We start from the raw sequence: 24,147 nt of genomic DNA on the forward strand, positions 1-24,147 counted from the left end.
GTTAAATTTCATTGTGTTTGGCAACAGTGAAAACTTCTTATTGATTAATTTTAAAATTTCTTAATGAAAGTCGGGGTAATCATGATTGGATATGTTGCAATATGATTTCAACTTTTAGTTGAACGTAAATTTGCTAATTTTTTAGCGTAGTGGGTACATTTTAAATCACTTTTTATATCGGCAACAAAATGTAAACAACTTGCAAAATATTTTTATCTATACACGTGTAATTCCAAGTTCATCGGCATGCGCATTGAGGACAAACAAGATTGACCTCCGTTTATTTGTCCAATGGGGAAACACTGACGAAAGAGAAAGTAGAAGAATGTTCCTCTCAAAAAGTCGTCCACTAGTAATTGGCATGATCCATGTGCCTGCCTTACCAGGTTGAAAATACGTTTTGCATGTTGTAAAGTTCACCACGCATGATGTAAAAGCAGATAGCCTAGCTACACGTAATACGTGATAGTATAAATAAGAGTTATGTGTAGATACTTACTCATCATCACAAGTCATGATCAGCGTATTAAAAAAATTAACAATTTCACTTAACTGCCAAAGTAGGAATAGAATGGCTTGTTAGTTTGGTTTCTAACGGGTTAGAAGTTTATTCAGCTCTGAACCGGTGTATCTACGGGGCAGTGTTCCCCGTGGCGATACCACATCATAATCTGATTAGGAGACCAGTAAATGATGCTAAATATGATCAGATATATATTTTCACACCAGTTTTCTAAAAGGATTAAAATTTATTAGGTCTTTCACCTCTCTTCCAGACCACAGTGTGACTATTACATAACTGTGCTAGCAGCTATTTAATGTAAAGTGTTTACATAAGCAGAACTTGATAATTTAATTTATTACACTAACCATAATTCTAATATTAATGGTAATCAAATCAATCTTCAGTGTAGGAAAGGACACAGAGAGAGAAAACCAATTTGTTTACTAAATTTAAACAACTTTTACTTTTAACTAAGTCAAAACTGCAAGTTATTTTAAAAATCATTAAATTAGAAAATGTTATGTACATGTTGTACAACATGACATATATATATCTCTATATATAATTTTTTAAGTTGAGTTATTTCTGTAGGAGAATATATATGTCTAAGGTAATTATATTTCAGTTATAAATCTTTACAGGTACACCTAAGAATAGAAAGAAAATTGCTGAAATTTGTGAAATAGTACAAAAAGAAGCTTTGATTTACCATAATGCAGGAGTGGTAAGTTCTCTAAGGTAAATTAATACATCCCAAAATGTATACCATATGCTTTCTCATGACTTTGAGATTGTAACCTCCATTAGCTGTTAAATTGGGATTTGTACCCATGCAGTAAACTTTTGTTTATTATACACAAACTTGATACATACCTTATGGTGATGATGTTGATATCCATTGTGAGGTGTAGATAGTCATAAAAGTTTCACACTATTGTCTAACATTTTATATGAAATACACCAACATGACAGGCTTCACATAATTTTGAGGTAATCATCAAAGGTATTTGAGTCAGGTGCCTCAAGTAATCACAACAAAGACTAAACAATTAATTACTGACAGGTAAACAGGTTAACTACATGAACACTGATGTGATTTGGAGTGAGTTGTGATGAAATTGGACATTGACAGATATAATTATTGCATGTAATTGAAGTGCTCTTTCATGTTGAGTAATTATGACACAAAAATTGAATAATTTACTAGTAATTCACATAATTGATATGACCAATTCCTTTCAGCTTGTTTTTTTATTATTCTAAACTTTTAATTATGTTTCTCCTAAAAACAGTAAATATGTAAATTTTTAAAAAAGTTTCCAATAGAATATTTGACCAATAATTGTTTGAACTCTCTTCAGATGCACTATATAGTGACATTTGTAGTAAATATAATCACACATTTTAATCTCTTTATTGCTTAAGACATGCATCTTATCACATTAATGTTACATGTATACATAAAAATGGCATAGTCTGAAGGTGTACAAATTTAAACATACAAATCAAATTTTTGAAAAAGTATCATTATATCAGACCCTCTGTCTTTAAATTAATTCAACTTTTATCGACACAGAATGAACAGACATTATGTAACTTGGGTAGATTTATTAAGAATTCCTCTGAAATTTGAAATACTAATGTATAAGCACAATTTCTATTCTTTCTTGACCTTTATATGATTTAAGATTTATTACAATGTATACTTTGTCTATAAGCTAGCTGTATTTGCTTTTGACTAATAAACAACAACATAAATGTACATGTCGAAGTATTTCAACAGAGAATATAACTTTTAAACAAGGTTTTGATTTAATCTAAACAGTATTTTATTATGAAAATTCACAATAGGATTGGACAGCAGGCATTGCCTATATAAGTCCTCTCCGTAGAATGTACAAGGTCATACAAACTTTAGAATATATAAATAGTGTTACACAAAGGATATAATGATTTGAACATTGCAATAACATAGATAATTTATGACATAGCAGCTTGTAATCAATTCTACTATTGTATAGAATCAATAAATAGTTTACACTTTAATCAGAAGATACAAAATAGGAAAAACAAAAACAAGGTTTTCTTGCAACTTGCAAGTTATGCTAGCTGTCATTTTGGTGTGGAACATTTTTGTTGCAAAATTGTGATTTACTATATCAGTGACAGAAAACAATAAGGTTTCTAAACTTTCGTTATCAATATTTATGTTAGAAAACCTATCCAGAGGCTCTGAATGAAGCAAAATTACATTATTGTCATCCCATACAAAAATTTATTTATGTATAATGCTATATATTCAACAGAACCGAAATCTTTATTTTGATAAAATCTTATACTTAGTTATAATTTTATCAATGACTATGGTTAAAGTTATATACAAAACTGAAAATTACCCATTTTTACCAGAAAATAAAATCTTCAAATTTAGAGCTAAATTAATGTAACTTTAAGTGCAAGACATACATATTTCCATAAATTACAAAGTTCATGTACATGTACATTATGAACACTTAGTAATGTATAAATTTGAAATCAGATGGTTTTTGCCAATGAGAATAGCATTTGTTACAGGATTCTATATTGGTGGAAAACATGCATGACCTTCCATATGTTCAAGGCAAAGATATCGGACCAGAGATTGTCTCCTGTATGACCAGAGTGTGTTCTGTAGCTAAACACACATTCCAGAAAGGGAGCAGAAACCAATATGCAGAAATAGTATAGCGAATTTTACTACCCAAATTAAAGCTGTCATTTTGGTGTTGAAAATTTCTGTTGCAAAATTGTGATTTACTATTTCAATGACAGAAAAAAATAAGGTTTATTATCTTAAATTTGTCAATAATTTTTGTGTTAGTAAACCTCTCTAGGGACTCTGAATGAAGCAAAATTACATTATTGTCTTCCGGTACAAAAATTTATTTGCATACAGTGCTATATACTCAGTAGAGCTGAAATCTTTATTTTGATAAAATCTTAAACTTAGTTTTAATTTTATCAATGGCCATGGCTAAAGTTACATACAAAACTAAACATAATAGCACATTTTTACAACAAAATGAAATTTTCAGATTTAGAGGTAATATTAATTTAAATAAGAAATTCTGTATCATTTGATAGTAACTACATGTATATGTTTGGGATGTAGAAGCTCATTCATGGCAAATTTATTTTTTAGGACCAGTTGGTTTGGTCAAAACTATCGGAAAATATTTTTCATATTAAATTATATCAAATTATATCATTAATTTAAAAGTATTTACATGTACAGGCATATAAATTTAATCATGATTTTTCCCCCCTTTTTAAATGACATTAAAAAATATTTGATTAAACATTTTTTCAATTATTTTTACAACAATTTTATAGGATATGTACCAAACACTTATTATTTGATATTTTCTTGTGATGGCAAGTACAGTGCAGATTCTATCTCATCAACATAGGCAAAATCTGAAAAAAGTCTTGCACACTGAAAGTCATTTTTCATATTTTAGGTCAAAATAATGGAAACATTTTGTCAGAGGTCTGATAATGCCAAAATATTATGCATTTGTGAAACAAAAATAATTCCCCCTTCCAGGCATAAATTTATTTTTTTTAAATGCAGACTAGAAATAGAAAACAAGCCTGAACAGCTGTAACATGGGACTGAAGGTATAAAATAAACCTTCAAAGAGAAAGTAGATTATCTGCAGAATATCATATATTTAGAATTATGGTGAATTAAGGGCATGGAATGATCACTGAATGACGTGTATTTATATTAGAATTTATCACAGCTCCTGCACATTCAGGTGAAGAGAAATGTGTCTGTCTGTTGTAGTAATCTTTATTAGTCCTGTAGTAAAATTAAAATAATCTCTTTTTTTCAATAGGTGGAATCTCTGAGGGTTTTGTTTAGAGCACTCCCATATGATATACAAGAACGGGCAGAAAACATTGATTACAGTAATTTTTACGAGGACAACAAAGAATGTGTATTGGTAAGTTAAACTTATACCTGCCTGACTTCTGTGGAAAACTTAACTTCAATGATTACAATATTATCACAAGCCAAATGACATACATACATATTTATATGTTCACAGCAACGTGTGATTGTTTTTAGCTCACCTGAGCTTCACTCAAGTGAACTTTTCCTGATCAATTAGAGTTTTTTCATCTTCTGTATGTATATTTTTCAACATCTTCTTCGATCAGTATCGCTGGGTTAGTTTGTACCAGTCAAGTTACAAAGTATTCATAAATGAATGAATGAAAACAGAATTTTAAAAAAATAGAGTAGGGATTACAAAAGCCTTCTTCCATGGGAAGAAAATGAAGAAGTGGTATAAATATGGCAAGGTCAATGAAAATGTATGGCTGAAATTCACATAACACATAATCAGGATTCATTACAAAGTGTGGATTCAAATTTACTAAAAACATGGCACCAGGGATCATGATGGGGCCACAGCAGGTGTTCTAATTATTACATAGGAATACCAATGCACATGGACAGGAAAATCCTTCAAAATCAAGGCTGCAATTAGTAAAATGAATACAGTGTACATACAAATACTAAAGACATGTACATTGTACATTAGGCTCTAGCTAACCAACGATTCTTAGCATTATAGAGTGTATGGGACAGCAACAAGTCTCAGATGAATATCAGGGTACTAGTCTTTAAAAATCTTATCAAAAAAATATTTGGCAATAGGGTTGAGGCAGTCAGTGTAATAAATCTGTTTGTCCAATGTAAACTCCCAGAGCGTAACATTTCGTTAGATAATCAGATACAACACTTTCAAACAATAAACATGATAAAGAGCATTTCTGTTTATAGATTTAGGATCTGTACTGACAGGTGATAAATGCGTATAGTTTTTTTGGTCGTAATTGGTGATGACCACCCAACTCACTAGCGATTATGGTCAGCATATCTGTTTACATGTACTGGCTTTATTAGATTAACCCAATCAAAACAACTTTCTATCGGAGAAAAATACATTGTATTTCATTTTAAAATTATTTTTGATATATATTATACCACACTTTCGAAAGAAAGTTCAGGTATATTGTTGTTAACATGGTCTTTCTGCCCATCTGTCTGTCACACTTTCTTCTTCCTCAAACTCCTCTTTTATTTGAAGCAGTAACCCAATCGGATGACCTCAGGGCACTTGCCCTTCAGAATACACAATGCATTTTGAAATGTGCAGCAGGAATATATACCGTTTAGGGGTCAGGACCTCATTAGTTTTAAATATATTTCAACAATTATGAAATAGGGTTTGGGATGATCCCAGGGCACGTGCCCTACAAAATACTCTTGACATATGCAGCAAGAATATATATGGGATAGGTTATATGGTAACTATTGTGGCTTCTTTGCTTATATAGTTACGCAAGTATGACAGAGAGTATATTTAAAGGCAAACACTTGTGTGCGGATATTAATACTGTCTTATGACAGCATCTTGTTTTATTTGCTTTCAGTGTACATGTAAATCAGAATATATGAATCTTTATTTGTGCAATTTATTTTTATTTAGGCACAATTTCCTGATTTTAATGAAGTAGGAAAGGGATTCTCCAAATCACATGCTAAAATAGATGGACTTCTCAATATCTGTGCTAACCTTGTTGATCAAGGCATATTGGACCAGGATGTGGCATTGGTATGTCATATATAGTTCTGACTTCTTAACCTGCCAGTTAATTGATTATCTATCCTTCAAAGGGCAAACTGCTATTATCACCTGAATTTTCCTCCTTTTATAGGAGGAGTTTAGCATGAGAAAAGGGTCGGACATATGGGTAAGAATAAATTACATATCTGTAGAAATATACGCGAGAACATATTGATAAAATAAGCTGTACACAATTGTGATAATAATGTAGAGTTTAATCAGATTGCAATGCGTTGGTATTTTGAATTGCTTCTCATGATGTACTGATTTCATTTCCTGTGGTAGGCACAATTTTAAATAAATCAAACAAATTACTGTTATGCTTATGAGGCTGTTTATGGAAAAGTCACAAAAGTTTTGGAATCAGCAAATTTTGATTGATAATATAATTATATTTTCATATAATGATAGTATATGATATTTATTCTTTATTTTTTAAACTTTATGAATGTTTTACCTATAATATTCCCCCAAAAGTCACCGTATAAATCATTATGAAAGGCAGATAACTCTTGTCACTACTGAAATTTGAAGGATTCATGCAAAAGACATTTAGCTTTGAATGACAACCAATATATTCATGACTGGGAAGAAGCATTACTTAATATTCTTGGCTGAAATTTACAGTAATCAAATAAACATAAAGATCCCCTCCCCCACCCCACATGCAGCTGTATATGTTTAGATTTGTTTGTCAGATGATTTTTTTTTCAGTCTTCTTTGATAATATATAAGTCTCATGTTTTTATATATAGTTTGCTCTAAAATAATTTTGAGTGAGATTATGGAAATTGCTATATTTAAAAGGATATTGAACCGATCCGTATCACTTTTTAAAAATTTACCATATCAATGTCGGCATATCAAGCCAGCTCTATGTCACTTGTATGATGACTTAATAGTTAAGCTAGGGATTTCCCCACATGATACAATGTTTGTTTATGTATTGAAATCCATTTTTACTTAAAATTATGCAATGCTTGGAAGAATTTTCCTTTAGTTTGAATATGCTGTTATTACTTGTTATTTTACTCAGGACACCTTAACCCTGCTGTGCCACCAAGCCACCCTCCTCCCCCCCCCCCCCCCCCCAAAAAAAAACACTGGTGGGACTTGACATGCCGTGTTGTGTCACCTATATTATCATTTTCATGGACAGACTCTTAGATAACATAATATAACTGCCTGACCTTGACACTGTGTTGTAATTTATCTTGTTGTGTTATTGTAGGTCTCTGAGAGGAATGTGCTCAATAAATTCCATAACTATTGTCAAATGAGAAACGTGTCCCTCAAGGTGGACGCAGTATGGGATGATCAACAGGAATTGTGAGCAGCTAGCTTATGTTGTACACTGTACATTGTATGTATAAGTCAATGCAGGTCATATCTTTTAACCTATGGTTAATTAGTTTCTTTGCTAAATTAAATATCTTTTTGGTCAGACAAAATTGTACAGTTCCTTCATAGTTTGTTGAGGAAAAAAAACACTGTACCACTTCAAAGACACACCCACTTGACTTCAATTGACTTAAAATTAAAGCCATATAGCCTTCACTAATTGTTTTCAGCTGAGCTAATAGGTCAATACACCCATTGTTACATGAAAGACAAACATCATTACCTATCTTGGAACACTAATGCAGACAATGTTTATTCTTCTTTTCAACAATACTAAATGCAAAGAAAACTCAGACCAAAATTTTTTTTGGTCAGGTTTAAAGGGTTAGTGTTTGTGGATGGTAAACTAATGAGTGAAGCCTACGGGTGTTCAAAGAAAACTGCCAAGATGAAGAGCTGTCTGAAAGCCCTTCAAACGGTATCAAAAGAAGCTATTTCATATATTTTCACTATAATTGGGGTACACCTGAGTTAACATTTTATCATGTGACTTTAAATTCTGAAGTACAAATATCTTTCTCAGCTAATAGACATGAAAAATTGAATTAAACAACTTGTTTATTTGTTTTCAGGAAGATTATGTTGGGATTCAGATTTTGGCAGGTGCCAATAAACAAGCACTGGCAGTAGCTCAGGCTGCAGGTATAATAGTATTCTGTTTAGAAATGAAGGAAGTTAGCTCCTCAGCTTCTGAGCGCAACTGGGTACTAGGATGCTATAACTGTGTGTGTAATGGTTCAATACTATATCATTGGTCCAAACATATACATTTATTACTTAGAACCTACCGAGGTTAAATTTTTGTTATGTCAATTCGAATATTGCAAGGGTTTGGAGAAAACTACATTTTGTGGTGGAAGGATTGTTTAATCAAAAAGTTCTAAATCTGCATGATATTACAGTTTCTGTTTTATCCAATATATTGTCAATATGTATACCCCTAGATGTGGGTTTCAATTTTGTAATTTATGATACAAGTTGTAGAGATTTGAGCAAATTCAAATATAAAATCAATAATTTGGAATGATATATTTTCCCAAAGAGAATAAAATGTATAAATCAATTTACTCCAAAATTCAGTATTGGCCACTTTTTGATCTCCACTTTTTAAAGTTCCATTCTATATTTTAAGACAGCTGTAAATTTTAAAAATTGACCTTATACATCACTATAATGCACAGATCAAGTTTGTATTCGGTGAAGGTCAAAATATTTGGCAGAGCTATGCCCTTTGAACTTACAAAAGTTTGTATTTAGTTCCCTTCGAATAATTTTTGGAAGCATAATTGAGTCACTTGGACTTTGAAAAATTTCAAACAATTCAGTTTTCCTTCATTATTTCAGTCCTATATACACATTTTGAATTGAAATTTGGGATATTGATGCAGCACGAGAATTCACAGGCCAAGTTAAATTGGTTCCAGTCTGATAATTTTTGGCAGAGTTATGCCTCTTAAGTTTAAGATTTAGTATACTCAGTTGGTTTTGTGGTATTATATATCTGTGTGTACATGTATATACAGGTCAATTACTTATGTGAGGTCCAGTCAGATACTAGCTTTTGTCCAAGTTATGGGCTAAGGAAATTTTATTAAACAGTTCATAGTGTCCGTGGTCATTTTGAATGAAATTTATGATTAAAACTTTGTTGCTGGCGGGGGCATTGGTATCAATCCAACATGTCTAACTGGAATTATCTAATGCAGCACTTTTTTCCCAGAGGTACATGTAAATCTATGGCAACTCCAAGATAATTCTAACATATAGAACCATATTTTCAGCTAATTAGAAATACTGGTCTTAGTTATGACACCTTTCCTAAGATGGGCTTCAGACACCTGGGCTAAGTACAGGTGTGCTCCAAAGTTTGTGTTGATTGTAAGCTGGGTTTTTAAGCTGTCTGATCCCTTTTGTAACAAAGCACTGTGCTGTCAGATGCCACCCCTTGGATTTAGTCTGTCAGTTTTCTTTTTGTTATCTGACAAACTACTGTTAGGACAGGTATACAAAGGCAAGGGTTATCATATTCAATTTCTAAGATATCAGCTGTTTTCTTATCACTGGTGGAGAAACGTTTAGTCAGGGGTATTTCTGTGAAAGCATACAGAGTTGATTTGATAGACTGGTTATGTAGGCGATGATAAAAGTTATTTCTGACTCTATCAGCTAGTGGTACAATGTACACATCAAAACCATTGAAATGACCATATAAAGAAGGAAGTGGATTAGGCTATTAAATCAAATATTCAATTATCTTAATTTCTACTTTGGCATGATTTAGAAGACAATGAAGTTTTATATTTTTACAGGTAGTAAAAAAGGGAGTGAATTCAGTGTTTTTGTGACGTATTATATCATCAAATATTCCTACAAACCTCATTAAGTTTGTTTTCCCCACAGTTTAGGTGCTTACATAACCGCAGCTGATGTTCCTGTAGGATAGATAAGGCTGTAGTGAAAAACATGTATTCAACCTATGTGTACACGGTTAAGAGTTAAACAAAGGGAAACAACTATTTGGCAACTCGCTCAGAAGCTCTGTTCTAAACGTCTCCAAATTTGGTAAAATGGTTACGTTACCAATGATATCGAAAACAAAAATATGTTTTTGCATTTTTTGTAACCATTGGTTTTTTTAAAAGGACAAATACCAATTTAATCTCTAGTCTTATCATTTCATCGAGACTGAAATAACTTGTGTGTCTTAAATTTGATCCCATAAAACGACTTTTCTTCAGAGTTAGACTTTGTAAGAGCAGAGGGCTTTGTGTACTCGCATGTCGCAGATGAAGGCTGGATGGATGCCTGTGCAGGTGGCCTGCTTCGCTTCAGAAAACAAATTGGTGCAGAGGACATCAACATTTTTACAGACATAAAAAAGAAACATAGGTATGCTAAAATAAACAACACATTCTTTCGACACACGAAAGAAAAAAAACCCGGATGTCGTGGTTCTTGTTAGTTCAAGGTCACAATGTTTTCACACCAGGCTCCGGGATCATGAAACTGTCTTGAAGTTAATTCAAAATTTTGACTTTGAATTAAGATTTGAACTTAGCTAAGATTGCTGACTTAAAAGGATCACAAAACGAACTTAAGCAAATCTTAACTAAGATTGTCTTAACTTAAGTCTAAGTCTAGAATCTTAAATTGCTATGGCAACAAGGAACTCTTTTGCATAGAGGTAACAATAGGATATAAAAAATAAATGACTTAAAATTATAGTCAGTATCTAAAACATCTAGTTTATGATCACTAATGCTGACACAGGCACATACATGTAGCAACACCCCCCACCCCCTCCCCTTATCAAAAATAAACTTTTTTTGCTATTACATACATGTACATACAAAGTTTGATGTCTTGACCCAGTCACCTCCCTCTTTTCGAAAGTAGTAATGAATAATGAATGAAAGTGGAAATGTAAGAGTGATTGAAGCGATAATTTTATTAAATTCAATGCCTTTATTTATTTTGTTGACTGCGTGCGTAGCAAAGAAGGATAACTTTAATTAATTTCAAATTTGGGCTCGGACTGCACATTATTCGTGTGCAAATGCAGATTGCAAGTAATGATTGTTTTCTTCTTCCACATTGTCAACAAAACTCAGTCAGGTAAATACATGTACTTTTGTAGTCGTAACTTTTTAGTGAAATGGTCGTACGTGTACGTGCTACTTTCACGTTTACATCTACTTTATGAACTACGATCAGTACGCTTTTTGTAAGCTTTAGAGATTGTCCTTCTACTGGTGTATTATACCGGTAGAAGGCCAATCTCTAAAGCTTACAAAAAGCGTGAAACGATTACATGAATTGAAAGAGGAATGAGATAGAACAGGAATACACACATTTCAGAGAAATTGCCACCAATTTTTTTTTTTTATCAAAACAGTGGGGGGGGGGGGGGGGGGGGGAGTAGTAATATCCATACTTCAGGTGCCTGTGATCAATCCTGCGATATTTTGATCACATAAGAAGTCATATTTATGCCTATATATTTGAATACGCCCGCTCTTAATTGTTCCGGGCTAGATGTGTTTACTTTTTGATTTCAGGGATTTGACTTCTTTTCCTGTAAACAAACTTTTTACGTGAATACTTTGCTTATAGAAAAACAATTTTTTTTCATTACATGATTTTCAATGTCAAGATCCTGTGTTTTCGATCTACCGACGGTCTACTTTTTCTTAAACAAATGATTTGTCCACTTCTTGGTCGGGACAGACGTCTTCTCTTACTCATCTCAAAAATGCAACCAGCGCGGCCATTTTGAACGAACTTAGCGTCAGTCTTGTAAATTTAAGACAGCTCTAAGGCAGTCTTAAAATTTAAGACAAAATACCAATCTTAAGTCTAAGTGATTTTTTTGTGATCCGCTTTAAGACCAGTCTTAAGATTTAAGTGCAACTTTATTGATTTAAGACAATCTTAAAATTTAAGACAGTTTCATGATCCCGGAGCCAGGACCTTGGAATTTCATTGGAGATGTTGGTGGTGTCTGCTAGTGTTTAATTTCGAAATTTGCCCCAATTTGTGGAACAAACACTGGTGTTTCTGTCTTTTTGCATAGCAGAACTTATAAATAATGGCAAATTCTATAAGATATAAGGTACACCAAATTTCCTTGGATGCTTTCAAATTTTCCCCATTGATTGTTATTTCTGTCATACTTTCAGTACTTATTAAATGTTTTCGATTCAAATGATGATGTTAATGATTCAAATTTATTGCCCAATCAAATTCACTATCACAGCAATATTATCTAACAAAAGTGTGTAGAAAGGGACTTACTGATTGGACAAAATTGCTTTTAATCATCCTTGAACCACCAATAAAATTGCCTCATTAATTATTCATGAGAACGAGCGAATTGGTGGTCATGAAGAGAGGAACGAAGCTTAATCAATCATCGGTATCCCAGTGAAGTTCCCCAGACCCCATTTTAGCATTAGATGTTACAACTGTGTGTAAAAAAAAGAAGAATATTGTGGTTCCATGATCCAAATGTTACATAATTTTAAAAAATCGTGTCCAAATTATGATGATATAATATATTGGAATTTGGAAAGCAAATAATTTATGGCTGGACCAGGAGTTGAACCCTTGACCCCTGCATTACCGGTCAGGTGCTCTAATTGCTGAGCTATCCAGGGCGATAACCACAGTCCGTATAGCCCTAACTACTACATTTTCCTCCCTCCTTCAATTGTCTTCAACCTCAAAGACACAACAACCCAGATTCTTTTGCCCCCGGCAAGACTTTCACCCAAAGTCCAGGGGTGGTCAATGGCACCAAAAGTAATATGGGAAAGGAGAACATTTTTGGCTGGACTGGGAATCAAACCTGGGACCCCTGCATTACTAGTCATGTGCTCTAACCACTGAACTGCCAATGCTGATATCCACTGTCCATATAGCCCTAACTACTACAATAAGAAATTAATATCCATGTAATACATGTACAATTGTTAATTACTGCTGTAGGCGTCAGTCAGAATATCATAACTAAGCTGAATTTCACAGATTACTTATTTTCATAATGTAACATTCTGGTAGAAATAATCTTCAGTATATAAATGTTCACACAATATAAAGGCTGTAAATTATTCTGTGAAGGAATGCAAGAGTGTACAGACATTTATTCTCTTTTGAAAATGTATGAAATTATGCAATATTTTATCTCCTTTCACAAAAAAATATTCATGTGCCTACCATATAGCGCGACTGGTGCGTATAGTGTTGCCCCTCTCTGTCATTCCATTATATTCATTTTCAGGGGGCTTTCATCTGCTATTCATGCATCGTTTGAGGTTATTTCTGTGTTGATACTGAAGATGAAGATTTCATGGAATTCACTGTGTTTTTATTAGCTGTGTTTGTGAATATTGCAAGTAGTTTTGTTTCATAGTTGTATTTTGAAAATGTCATAAAATTTTACAATTTTCTTGACTCTTATCACTATGCTGATTTGTAGTGTGTAGTTTTTTTTATTTATAGTCAAGTTGCCATTAAAAAAAAAGTTAATTTCAGCAGAGTTATGGCCCTTGGATTTTGATGATACATGTGTCGTAGATAGGTTTCACAATTTTCTTGATGTTTACCCCACTTTGCTTACAGATATTGAGCTGGGTCCAGTTGCACAACTGACAGTTAACTTCAAGTTAACGCTATATAAATGTTTAAGGTAATGGCAAGTTAACTGTCAGTTAAAGTTAACTACCCTTCATGTGACTGAGTCCAGTTAACTTGTCTTTACCTCATACATTTATATAGTGTTAACTGTTAGTTAAACTCAACTAACTTTTGTGCAACTGGGTCCTGGTTTAAGTGAGTAGTTGAGTGCCATTGTATCTGATGACTGGTTACTTTCAGTGGAGTTACAGTGAATAAACTTTGAAATTTTATTTTTGAGGCGACCTTTTTGAAACACTTGCAGATATTGACTTTATTTAGTGTGCGATTGTAATGGGTTGAAGGTTAACCTCAGTATATGTTTCCATTGACGTGGTCATTTATATACAGTGATCCCCTGCTATATTGCCCCCCGTTATAATGCCACCCCCGCATATAGCCAAAAAAGTTCAAAGTCCCATATTCCTCGCTATGTAAAACCCCGTTATAACGCCATCCCCCGCATACTGCCAACCTATTTACAGGTACGATTTGGTCAATTTCCGTTATAATCACCCCCGCTAATTATAGCCAATCAATGGCAGGAAATTTTCAGAGAGCAGGGTTAAGCAATTATCCGCCATTAGTCCTCCAGGTATCAAAGTTTGGAACAGATGATAAGTTACGTAAATTATAATCAACTGAGTTCAAATATGCAGTATTGTTTTTGAAATCTGAGTATGATGGCCACACCAAAATCTAAGCGTGTGAAATATAAAACAAAAACTGGAAATCATTAAATACCCCTATCATTACGAGTCATTACGACCACTGAACACCGGGATTATCCAGGCATTCAAAGCACATTGATGTAGTAGATAAAATTTGTTTGATTTCTTATGACAGCTGTACACATACCCCCTCCCCCGATATAATACCACCCCCTTTATAATGTCGAGGAACAAATGTTGGCGTTAGAATGGGGGATGACTGTATAACTACCCAACTTGGACATTTATATCATTCCAATACACCTAGTTCTCCATGGAATCATAAGACATTCATATCATTCCAATACACCTAGTTCTCCATGGAATCATAAGACATTCATATCATTCAAATACACCTAGTTCTCCATGGAATCTTAAGAGTAAAAGATTTCCTCATTTACATAATGTATGGAATCTTTAATGATCAAGATATATGTGTGATATTCTGTACCCAGCAATAACTTTTGCATTGTTTTTAATTTTTTTAATTTTTGTAAAGAATCATTTTTCTGTGACTTTTAGAGGTGCTATATTATTTTTAGTGCCCATGCAGTTACTGCTGATGTCAGCATTATAGAAACAGCCAAGGCAGCAGAATTGTTTGGGAGTGATGGAGTTATTGTGACAGGGACAGCCACGGGGGTAGAGACTAATGCTACAGAAGTCCAAGGTGAGCAACCAAGTCATGGTCCTAGCTCAAGGTCATTTGAACACCAACAAGGTCACTGGGAGAAAAACTAAGTGATTTTTATCCAAGCTGTATCTTTGCAATGGAGAAACATTTAGTCATGTAATATGCGCGTAAATTTCCCCCACGCATATAGTTATAATATTTGATATAATATATGTTATATTCAGTTACTGCATATTTTTCCTTCACGCATAATGTTGAACGTGGAAAAATGCATACTTAATCCCATGCAAGCGTAAATAACCACTTTCTCAGTATCATCTTAAAGTTTGTCACATTATCTGCAATAGTTAGAAAATATTCTTATTTTCACATTCATTAATTGTTAATTCAAGCTTTAATGTATTCAAGATTGAAATGGTTAAAATAATTGTGTGTGAAGTGTGTATTATTGCACCAAGGGTCATTTTGAATATCCTATTTTGAGTCTTTGACGAATATCAAAATTCTTATAGAGTCATCTTCAGCTATATGTATATATGCTGTGGACCTTCAGTATATCAATGGTTTATGTTCATAGTATTTGTCCCTTTAAGGAGGTATGCGACACCAGAGAAATTTGATATGGATGAAAAGTGGAGAATATGTACAACAATATTTTAAAATTGACAACTTTCAAAATAAACTTTATTTAGTCATAAAATGCAGTTTTAGTAGAAAGCAATCTGGAAAAAATTTAAAACCCCTGCTGGAATCGAACCCACGATCTTCAGTTCAGCAGTTGACGAGCAAACCTACTGTGCTACTCAGCGAGGCAATATTTTTCAAAAATGAATAAACAAATGCTGCTGATATAAATATTTTCATCCATGTTTTAAAAGGAAGTCAGCCATTTTGATGATGTTGAGTACCTCCTTAAAATGACCTGTAACTCCAAGTACAGTTATCACTTTCTCAATACTTTATCTGGAATTATTGGAGCAAATTCATTTTTGCGAAATTGGGTCCAAATACAATAAAATCTATGTGTATCAAAATATAGTGATTAACTGTTTTTTGCAAATTCAGTAGACCGTTAGAATTGTTAAAATTTAAAATACAGCAAAAAGAATCAGTTTTACAATAATTAATTCCCTCCAGGTAGTGTGTGTGTGATCATTATACCCCCCCGCGAACGAAGTTCAGGGGGGTATATAGGAATCACTCTGTCTGTCTGTCCGTCCGTCTGTCTGTGCAGATTCGTGTCCGGGCCATCACTTCTTTGTTCTTTGACATAGGAATACCATATTTGGCACACAGGTGGATCACCATGAGACGACGTATCGAGTACCTTCATGACCTATATGACCTTGACCTCAAGGTCAAAATTAAAGGTTTTTTACAATGGATTCGTGTCCGGGCCATAACTTCTTTGTTCTTTGACATAGGCATACCATATTTGACACATGAGTGTATCACCATGAGACGATGTGTCGGGTACCTTCATGACCTCCATATGACCTTGACTTCAAGGTCAAAATTAAAGGTTTTTACAATGGATTTGTGTCAGGGCCATGACTTCTTTGTTCTTTGACATAGGCATAGCATATTTGACACATGAGTGTATCACCATGAGACAATGTGTCGGGTACCTTCATGACCTCTATATGACCTTGAACTTTGACCTCAAGGTCAAAATTGATTATAGGGTTTTGACATAGTCATACCATAAGACAAGGGTGTATCACCATGAGACTATGTGTCATGTACATTAATGACCTCTTTATGACCTTGACCTTTGATCTCAAGGTCAAAATTATAGGTTTATACCATGGATTTGTGTTCAGACTATATCTTCCATTTTCTTCTACAAAGGCATACCATATTTTTACACTCAGGAAAGAGGTAATTTATACCTATTAACAACACCCTTTGGGAGATTGGGGTAAGCGGGGGGTATTCTTAGTGAGCATTGCTCACAGTACCTCTTGTTATATTTGTTCTCGCTTGTTGGCAATCCCATTTTCAGTTATTGAAACTTTCGTTTTTTTTCATTCTCCTTTTGCAGATGTGATAAGGAACGTCTCTGTTCCAGTCCTGATTGGTTCCGGTGTGACAGCAGCCAATGTCAGTAACTACCAAAACGTGGGTGGCCTCATCGTGGGGTCTCACTTCAAGATACGCCAGCAGTGGTTTAATGCAATAAACATTCCTAGGTTACTTAAGTTTGTACTTCATGCAAGTCCTGAGAGTTACGACTATGACAAAGTGTTTGAAACTTACAGTGAGCCAATAGAAGCTGACTTCTCCGATTGTGAAAGTGATAGTGATTTAGATATTGATTAACTTGAAAATGCCTTTAAAATCATCTATCAAGTTTTGCCAATTTTGAACAGGTAACATAAATTTACTTATCGAAAATGGTAAATGGTTGAACTTACCTAGGTGTAAAAGAACACGCAATTCGTTTGATTATGTAAAAATTGGTGATGAATGCATGGTTCAGTTTTAAAGTGATATGCTTAACTTTCAAGACTGCAAGTTGGTTTTATAACACAAACATTTTCGTGTTGTATTTATTTATATCTTATACAAACATGAATTTTTTTTTAAAATTTCATATATGCACCAATAATGCAGAATAAATATCATGTATAGAATCTAACTTACTATCTCATCTCTGTCTAGATAAAAATAAATCCCATCTGTTAAGTGCAATTTTTTTTTCTTAACTACTTTGAAAAGTTCCTTGATATAGTTTTCACTGCAATTTACTTGGCAAAATATGGAACATGTATTACAATATCATAATTACATTGTATCAATCTCAACTCTCACAATAACAGCAACAACCAAAAAAAAAAAAAAAAAAAATGGGGAAAAAAATAGTGTACACATTTCATTCTGTATAATAAGAGTTATCCCTCTTTGCATTCTCTCTCTCTCTCTCTCTCTCTCTCTCTCTCTCTCTCACTTTACTCAGTTATACCAATTTTGTTTGTGGTAAATGAAATCAATTCATTTCTAAGAATGTTCTCTTGATTTACAGCAAAAACTAAAGCCTCTCTCCTTGTTAAGCAGTTGAAGCATCATTTCCAAATTTTCTGTTTTATGGACTAGGCCTATATATAGTCTCTATTAAGTATGGATCATTTCAACAAGAGAAACAACTCGCTGGCTGAAGTACTGCATGTTGAATGTACCAAGTGATAATGTAACTTTCACTTCAATTCTTCATATATTCCTTTGCAGTCTCTAGAATCATTGTCATGGGTTGATTTCATAGAACCCTCTGCTGGAGATTTCACAGGAGTCTTCTCCGAATAAACTTCTGAGGAAGATATTGTCATCAAATCGAAATTTTGGGGTGGAGCACAATCTGTATTTTTCACCAAATTCATAGAATCGTCTCTTCGGGTTTCACCCTCAGTCTTTATGGGCTGTAGTAGTTCTAAAGAGGAACTGTTTGCTGTAGAAAGTTTAATGTTAAGCACATCTTCATTCAAGTCATCACATGAAATGTCATTGGATCTACCTCCAGTAATATTCAAATCTTCTATGTTTGAAGTGTGCTCATTTCTACCATGGTTATTCTCCTCAATGTCAACTAAAGTAGTTTCTAACTCTTTTTGTTCAATATCAACTAAATTTCCCTCCATTGCAACATTTGCTAGTTCCCCATTTTCTGTATTGTCATTGGTCAAAGAATGTGCTGGTTCCTGGTCCTCTATTAGCATTTCCTCTGGAGGTGCAGAAGGACTCTTCTGATACATGTTGTCCCAGTTTGCCTCTTTTGCTGCTGGGTTAATATCACATATCTCCTCATACTCCGACTCCATCACCAGTTTACGTTCCTCCCCAATGTCACCAATGATATAGTCGTTTGGACCGGAGCGTTCAACAAGGCAACCTAAACCAACAGGGGATTCTAAAATTAAAGCAGTTGCTTTTTAATGAGCTTTCTAGTTTTACTTTGCATGGATATGACTATAGACTCAGTCACATTGTTTTTAATTAGGTTTTAGAAATGTCATACAGAAAGCTGTATTATATTCTACTTGCCTGCAGCATTTTCATATTCCTTCTTGTATGGACAAAATATGAACCTGTGAGTGTAAAACAGAAGCTTTTATAAGGATTGTTGAAATTAAATATATAGATGATTAAAATGGGGTTGTAGGAAAGTTTGTGACATAAAAATGATGCACATAAAAAGAAATGCCTTTGTTCTTTTAATCTGATGTAGGTGTGTGCCCTGTATGTCGATAGTCTCTTTCTACACAGGATGACGATGATTATAAGTACAATGACAATGATGAGGATCAGTATGATGATTGAATGTTAGGTGACACTTACCCTGAATGTCTCTTTCTACACACACTAATGATGATGATTATAAGTATGATGACAATGATGAGGATCAGTATGATGATTGAATGTTGGGTGACACTTACCCTGAATGTCTCTTTCTACACACACTGATGACAATGATGAGGATAAGTATGATGAAAGCTGCAGAGGCACATCCAAAAGTGATGGCCAGGAATCTCTCATCTGATTCATGGTCTCCCTGTCCTTCTGCTATATACAGCAGGAACAAAAGTTAGCTACTTATATTATTTTGTCTATTCATTTATTCAGGAATTAGCAAATATGCAAAAATATCACAGAGAGACACACATTTATAACAAGAGATGTTGGATAATGATTGCACTATACACTTTGTGCTATACATAAGGTAAAAAGGAAAACTGTTTCTGCAGCAGTACAGTGGATGTATATTGTCTATGCCTAATCTAGGGAATATACACATAAAAGTTGCATGGCTTATTTCCAATGGAGTCCTCTTGTATTATTTCCTTGCCTCCAGACTAAAAAAGAATCTTGATAGGCATGTCTGCAGCTATGTAGTACACAACTCATCTACTCATACTTACTTAGAAAGCTTGCTTTGACATTTCAGACTTCTTTAATTTAAACATGTCGGTATTCATAATTTATAAAAAACATATTAGTAGAATTAGAATGTCTTCGCATAATCTTGCCATTGAGAGTGGACGTCATTTTAATGTAGCAAGAAATAACCGCTATTGTAAACTTTGTAATTTAGATATTGAGGATGAATTTCATTTCATTTTAAAATGCCCTTACTTTATTGAATTGCGCAGGAAATATATCAAGAAGTATTATTGGAAAAACCCATCTGTTTTTAAACTTATACAATTATTAAGTGTAAAAAATTTCAAAGAGTTGTGTAATTTGGGGAAATATCTTTACTGTGCCTTTAATTTACGTAATGATTTACTTATATAGCATTCTCTGTCTATAAATTCACATCAGTATTGTGTAACATACCATATAATGTCATGCCATGCCATACTATACAATTGTTAACTTGTTTATTATTTTTGTAAACATGTATGCCATAAGACGTATGTCTTCAGCAATAAAGAATAATAATAATAATTCTAAAGTGCAGTCTTCTAACAGTAATACTGTAGAAATATTTGACTGAATCAGTAGCATATTTAGTATGTTTTTCAGGGTATGGTCAACATAATAAAATCATTGATTGGGACATTATGGGGTAATGTGTGACCTATTTTACGTATTAGTTTACTTTTCTTTTCAATTGGTTAAATATTAAGATATTTCATTTGTTTGCGAAACGGTGTCATTCAGGCCAAATTGGCACATGTTGACCTTTTACCTTGACCTATGACCTTCATAAAGCTTTGTCCTTTGAACTTTCATCTACTAACTGTGTAATATAGTACAGAGGTTATAACCGATATGTTAAAGAATAAAAAAACATATCAGAAACAATATGCCCCCAATCTCCACTCCCAAGAGCTAAAAAACTAACAGCATACATGTATTAGTGATATTAGTGCAATACTATTTTAGTCTTCCACTAAGAGCGGTGCTTTGGATATGTATGGATACTTGCCAGTTTTACAATCCTTGTCGTCGGGGCAGCATTCATACACTAATCTGTACTGCTGGCTTTGGGGCAGCTCAATATAGGTGATTCTGTTATAGAAAAGAAACCGGTAAGTAGTGAAGGGTCAAACTGCAGAAAAACAGATTTGGGCAAATTTTTGTACAGAAAAATAAATCAAATCATTAAACAAAAGGAGTGGCTTATAAACAATGATCAGTAGAATTTTCTAGAAATGCCATCTGTCAACACTGTAGAATTATATTGATAGAAATGAGCAAATTTCCATGGAGACCATCTCCCACATAGCTCAGATTTGTAATCATTATATTGCAGAAAATTGGATAAATTCAATTTCATTTCAAATATTGTCTTTTCCCCATGGATTTCCCTGAGCAGACGATGTGAACTGTTGAAAAATTAACTGTTTTTCATCTATATTTATTTCTCTTAATATCATTTTACATTTACAACCAAATATTTTTATCTTTTGTTAAGTCATAAACTTTAGTAGGTGTGAGAAAAGATTTAGTTATCAATGAAAAATGTAGGGAGAGACTACAAGTATGTATGATGTTGATGGTTTAAATTTCATTTTTGATTGGAAATGGTATCAAATGAACACTTTGAAATATGATCATTTTGAGTGAAAAATATGATTGAATTTTCTATCATTCAGGTACTTCTGTCCATTGTCCACAGTTTTTCTCCACTTATAACGGTGTATTTCAGGGACACGCACAAACTACTCTTGCAATACACTACAGAGCAGGAAGAACATTCCTATAGCTGCTTCCATTTCTGATTGACATTTTTCAGGAGGACAAAATGCTAAGCCATGCATGAATAACAATTATTGGTAGTCAAGTCAGGTTACTTCACTTAATTAAATTAGTGTGTTTTGTAATTCGTAGAGTAACCATGAATTCAAACACAACTGGAACCGATACGTTATTGTGCTGTATTCATCTCCTCTACTGAAAAGGAAAAAGGCACATCTCTCCCATGAGGGAGCAATATACAAATTTTCAGCAATTCCATTAAACTACTGTTAGAATCCTACGATGGAAAGAGAATTATTCATTTTATCTGTTGACTTTTCATATTGATTTTATTTGGCTGCTGTTATGAAAAAGGATGGAGGAAATAAGGGTTGGAATCACATAGAAGATAGAGATGGCGATGATTTCTTTTTTTATCTCAATGTCTAGTCGTCATTGGTCTTCAAGCAAATACCCAGATACAGCCTCCTTCCAGATCACTCTGATTAAAACGGCAATTTATCCAGAAAAATTTCCATAACAAGACATAAAATTTGTACAGCTTACGATAAATAGCTCCCCATTTATTGGACTCCATTCTTGATTAATGACCTTAAACATTTCCACATGACAAATTAAAAGACATTTAGACAAGGAATCCTGATAGCTTCTCCCTACTCAGCGGCCATTGTCGCTATGAAATTGATGTACTATTACAAGATTTTCAAACACTTTTGTGGCATAGGCCAAGGAACACAGGAGTTCATTGTTTGCTTTTCAGGAAAAAAGATCTTGATTCCACACTAATGGAATCAATTGCTTTCTGCCATAATGGAGGGATAAAGTAGATGGGACACTTTTATCCTGCATTGGCAAATATGGTTCTATAACATTTCTCTGTTGGTTTCTATGAGTTTTATATGATGGTAACAACTTCAGCCTTTGCATTCTTTGTTTGTTTGATGTTTTATGTGAGGAGTTTCAAGGCAGTTAGGCTCATACTTCAAAGAAGTGTCCACAACATTTAATGCTTTATTTCAATTTGATATTGCATAAAAGTAAAGACAATATTCTTCATGGGTATTTGTAAAATGAGGAGTGTAATAATCATTAGAGTGATTCATTTTTACAGCGGTTCTGAACATGTTCGATTTCCCCCAATAGGAGCTTTGATCATTTTTTTCTTTGATTTTTCTTGAAACCAATTAACGTAAACATGCATGTGCATAATAGGCATGTGATATGAAATTAAATTGTAAATATTTATGTTAAAAGTTTGGACGAATTCGTCAATGAGCTTATTCTTCAGGGTCAAAAGAGTGTAACTAACGGTACGTGCATGTATCAGTTACACTGTGAAAATAAAAATGCTTTTTAATTGAAAATTATTAAGATATTATAAAATTTTTGTTTTCTTAATGGCTTTGGAATTTCTGAACCCTTGATATAACTACTTGATTAGTATGGTGCAAATAACCCCTCCTACACGAGATGCGTTTGTCAGAAACTTCATCAAAATTTTATGAGGTGCATATTTTTATTTGATATGTACTGCAAAAACTTTTTGTATAAATAGAAAAAGATGCTCACACAAACTAATATCAAGATTTCTTCCAATAACTATATATATATGTTGCCTCTGTCAGATAGATTTGTCACATGTATGAAGGTGGATAAACCTAGGATATTTTTTTTAATGAATATTACTAATATGTGGCTGACATTTGAATTTTATTATTTCTGACAGAAGAAAATAGAATGAATTTTTACTCGTATTTGGTTCCACAGTCCGAGTGAGTGACCCACGTCCAAGCTCGGTCCCAGTTAGAACATTTGGCAGGGATGCGTCTTGTCTGGGGAACTTTGGTTGTCACACCCTCAACCCTAAAATTAAAATACAATCGTCATTTAATTAACCCTAAAATTAAAATACACACATCATTTAATTAACCCTAAAATTGGAATACATGCATCATTTAAGTAACCCTAAAATTAAAATACATGCATCATTTAATTAACCCTAAAATTAAAATACACACATCATTTAATTAACCCTGAAATTTAAATACACACATCATTTTATCATTTCATATAACCCTAAAATTAAAATCCACACATCATTCAATCATTTCATATAACCCTAAAATTAAAATACACACATCATTCAATCATTTCATATAACCCTAAAATTAAAATACATCATTTAATCATTCCATATAACCCTAAAATCAAAATACACGCATCATTTCATTAACCCTAAAATCAAAATACATGTTATTGTAACATTTAATTATTTATATCATTATAACCCTTAAATTGAAATACATCATGCATCATTTAATTATTTATTTCTTATAACCCTAA

The 24,147-nt window shown here is 33.3% G+C and overlaps 2 protein-coding genes across 11 annotated transcripts in view; one reads left to right on the forward strand and one right to left on the reverse strand.

Moving 5' to 3' along the window:
* The first annotated feature begins 284 nt into the window (after nucleotides 1–284).
* LOC125683034 (uncharacterized protein F13E9.13, mitochondrial-like) overlaps nucleotides 285–24,147 on the forward strand; it is a 29,788-nt gene continuing 5,925 nt past the window's right edge. For 2 of the 6 annotated variants that reach the window (XR_008801279.1, XR_007372775.2), the window contains exons 1-12: nucleotides 289–386; nucleotides 1,147–1,229; nucleotides 3,080–3,226; nucleotides 4,387–4,494; nucleotides 6,049–6,174; nucleotides 6,278–6,313; nucleotides 7,418–7,515; nucleotides 7,903–8,005; nucleotides 8,160–8,229; nucleotides 10,326–10,476; nucleotides 15,014–15,141; nucleotides 17,150–17,477. Coding sequence is in view for 3 of the 6 variants with exons in the window: in XM_048923737.2 (XP_048779694.1) it covers nucleotides 326–386; nucleotides 1,147–1,229; nucleotides 3,080–3,226; nucleotides 4,387–4,494; nucleotides 6,049–6,174; nucleotides 6,278–6,313; nucleotides 7,418–7,515; nucleotides 7,903–8,005; nucleotides 8,160–8,229; nucleotides 10,326–10,476; nucleotides 15,014–15,141; nucleotides 17,150–17,427 (1,389 nt within the window). In the remaining 3 variants the exon portion in view is untranslated. Of the gene's footprint in view, nucleotides 387–1,143; nucleotides 1,244–3,079; nucleotides 3,227–4,386; nucleotides 4,495–6,048; nucleotides 6,175–6,277; nucleotides 6,314–7,417; nucleotides 7,516–7,902; nucleotides 8,006–8,159; nucleotides 8,230–10,325; nucleotides 10,477–15,013; nucleotides 15,142–17,149; nucleotides 17,747–24,147 lie in introns of those variants that run through there. The other 4 variants (XM_048923737.2, XR_008801286.1, XM_048923759.2 and 1 more) reach the window with 4 other exon arrangements.
* LOC130046317 (uncharacterized) overlaps nucleotides 17,644–24,147 on the reverse strand; it is a 41,161-nt gene continuing 34,657 nt past the window's right edge. For 4 of the 5 annotated variants that reach the window (XM_048923851.2, XM_048923878.2, XM_056159166.1 and 1 more), the window contains 5 exons: nucleotides 23,554–23,667; nucleotides 21,032–21,114; nucleotides 19,536–19,662; nucleotides 19,144–19,187; nucleotides 17,644–19,009 (listed from right to left, as the gene is read on the reverse strand). In XM_048923851.2, the coding sequence (XP_048779808.1) occupies nucleotides 18,303–19,009; nucleotides 19,144–19,187; nucleotides 19,536–19,662; nucleotides 21,032–21,114; nucleotides 23,554–23,667 (1,075 nt within the window). In that variant the 3' untranslated portion in view covers nucleotides 17,644–18,302. The remainder of the gene's footprint in view (nucleotides 19,010–19,143; nucleotides 19,188–19,535; nucleotides 19,663–21,031; nucleotides 21,115–23,553; nucleotides 23,668–24,147) is intronic. The other variant, XM_048923869.2, reaches the window with a different exon arrangement.

Source organism: Ostrea edulis, chromosome 1 (assembly GCF_947568905.1).
Source record: "Ostrea edulis chromosome 1, xbOstEdul1.1, whole genome shotgun sequence".
Taxonomy (NCBI): Eukaryota; Metazoa; Mollusca; class Bivalvia; order Ostreida; family Ostreidae; genus Ostrea; species Ostrea edulis.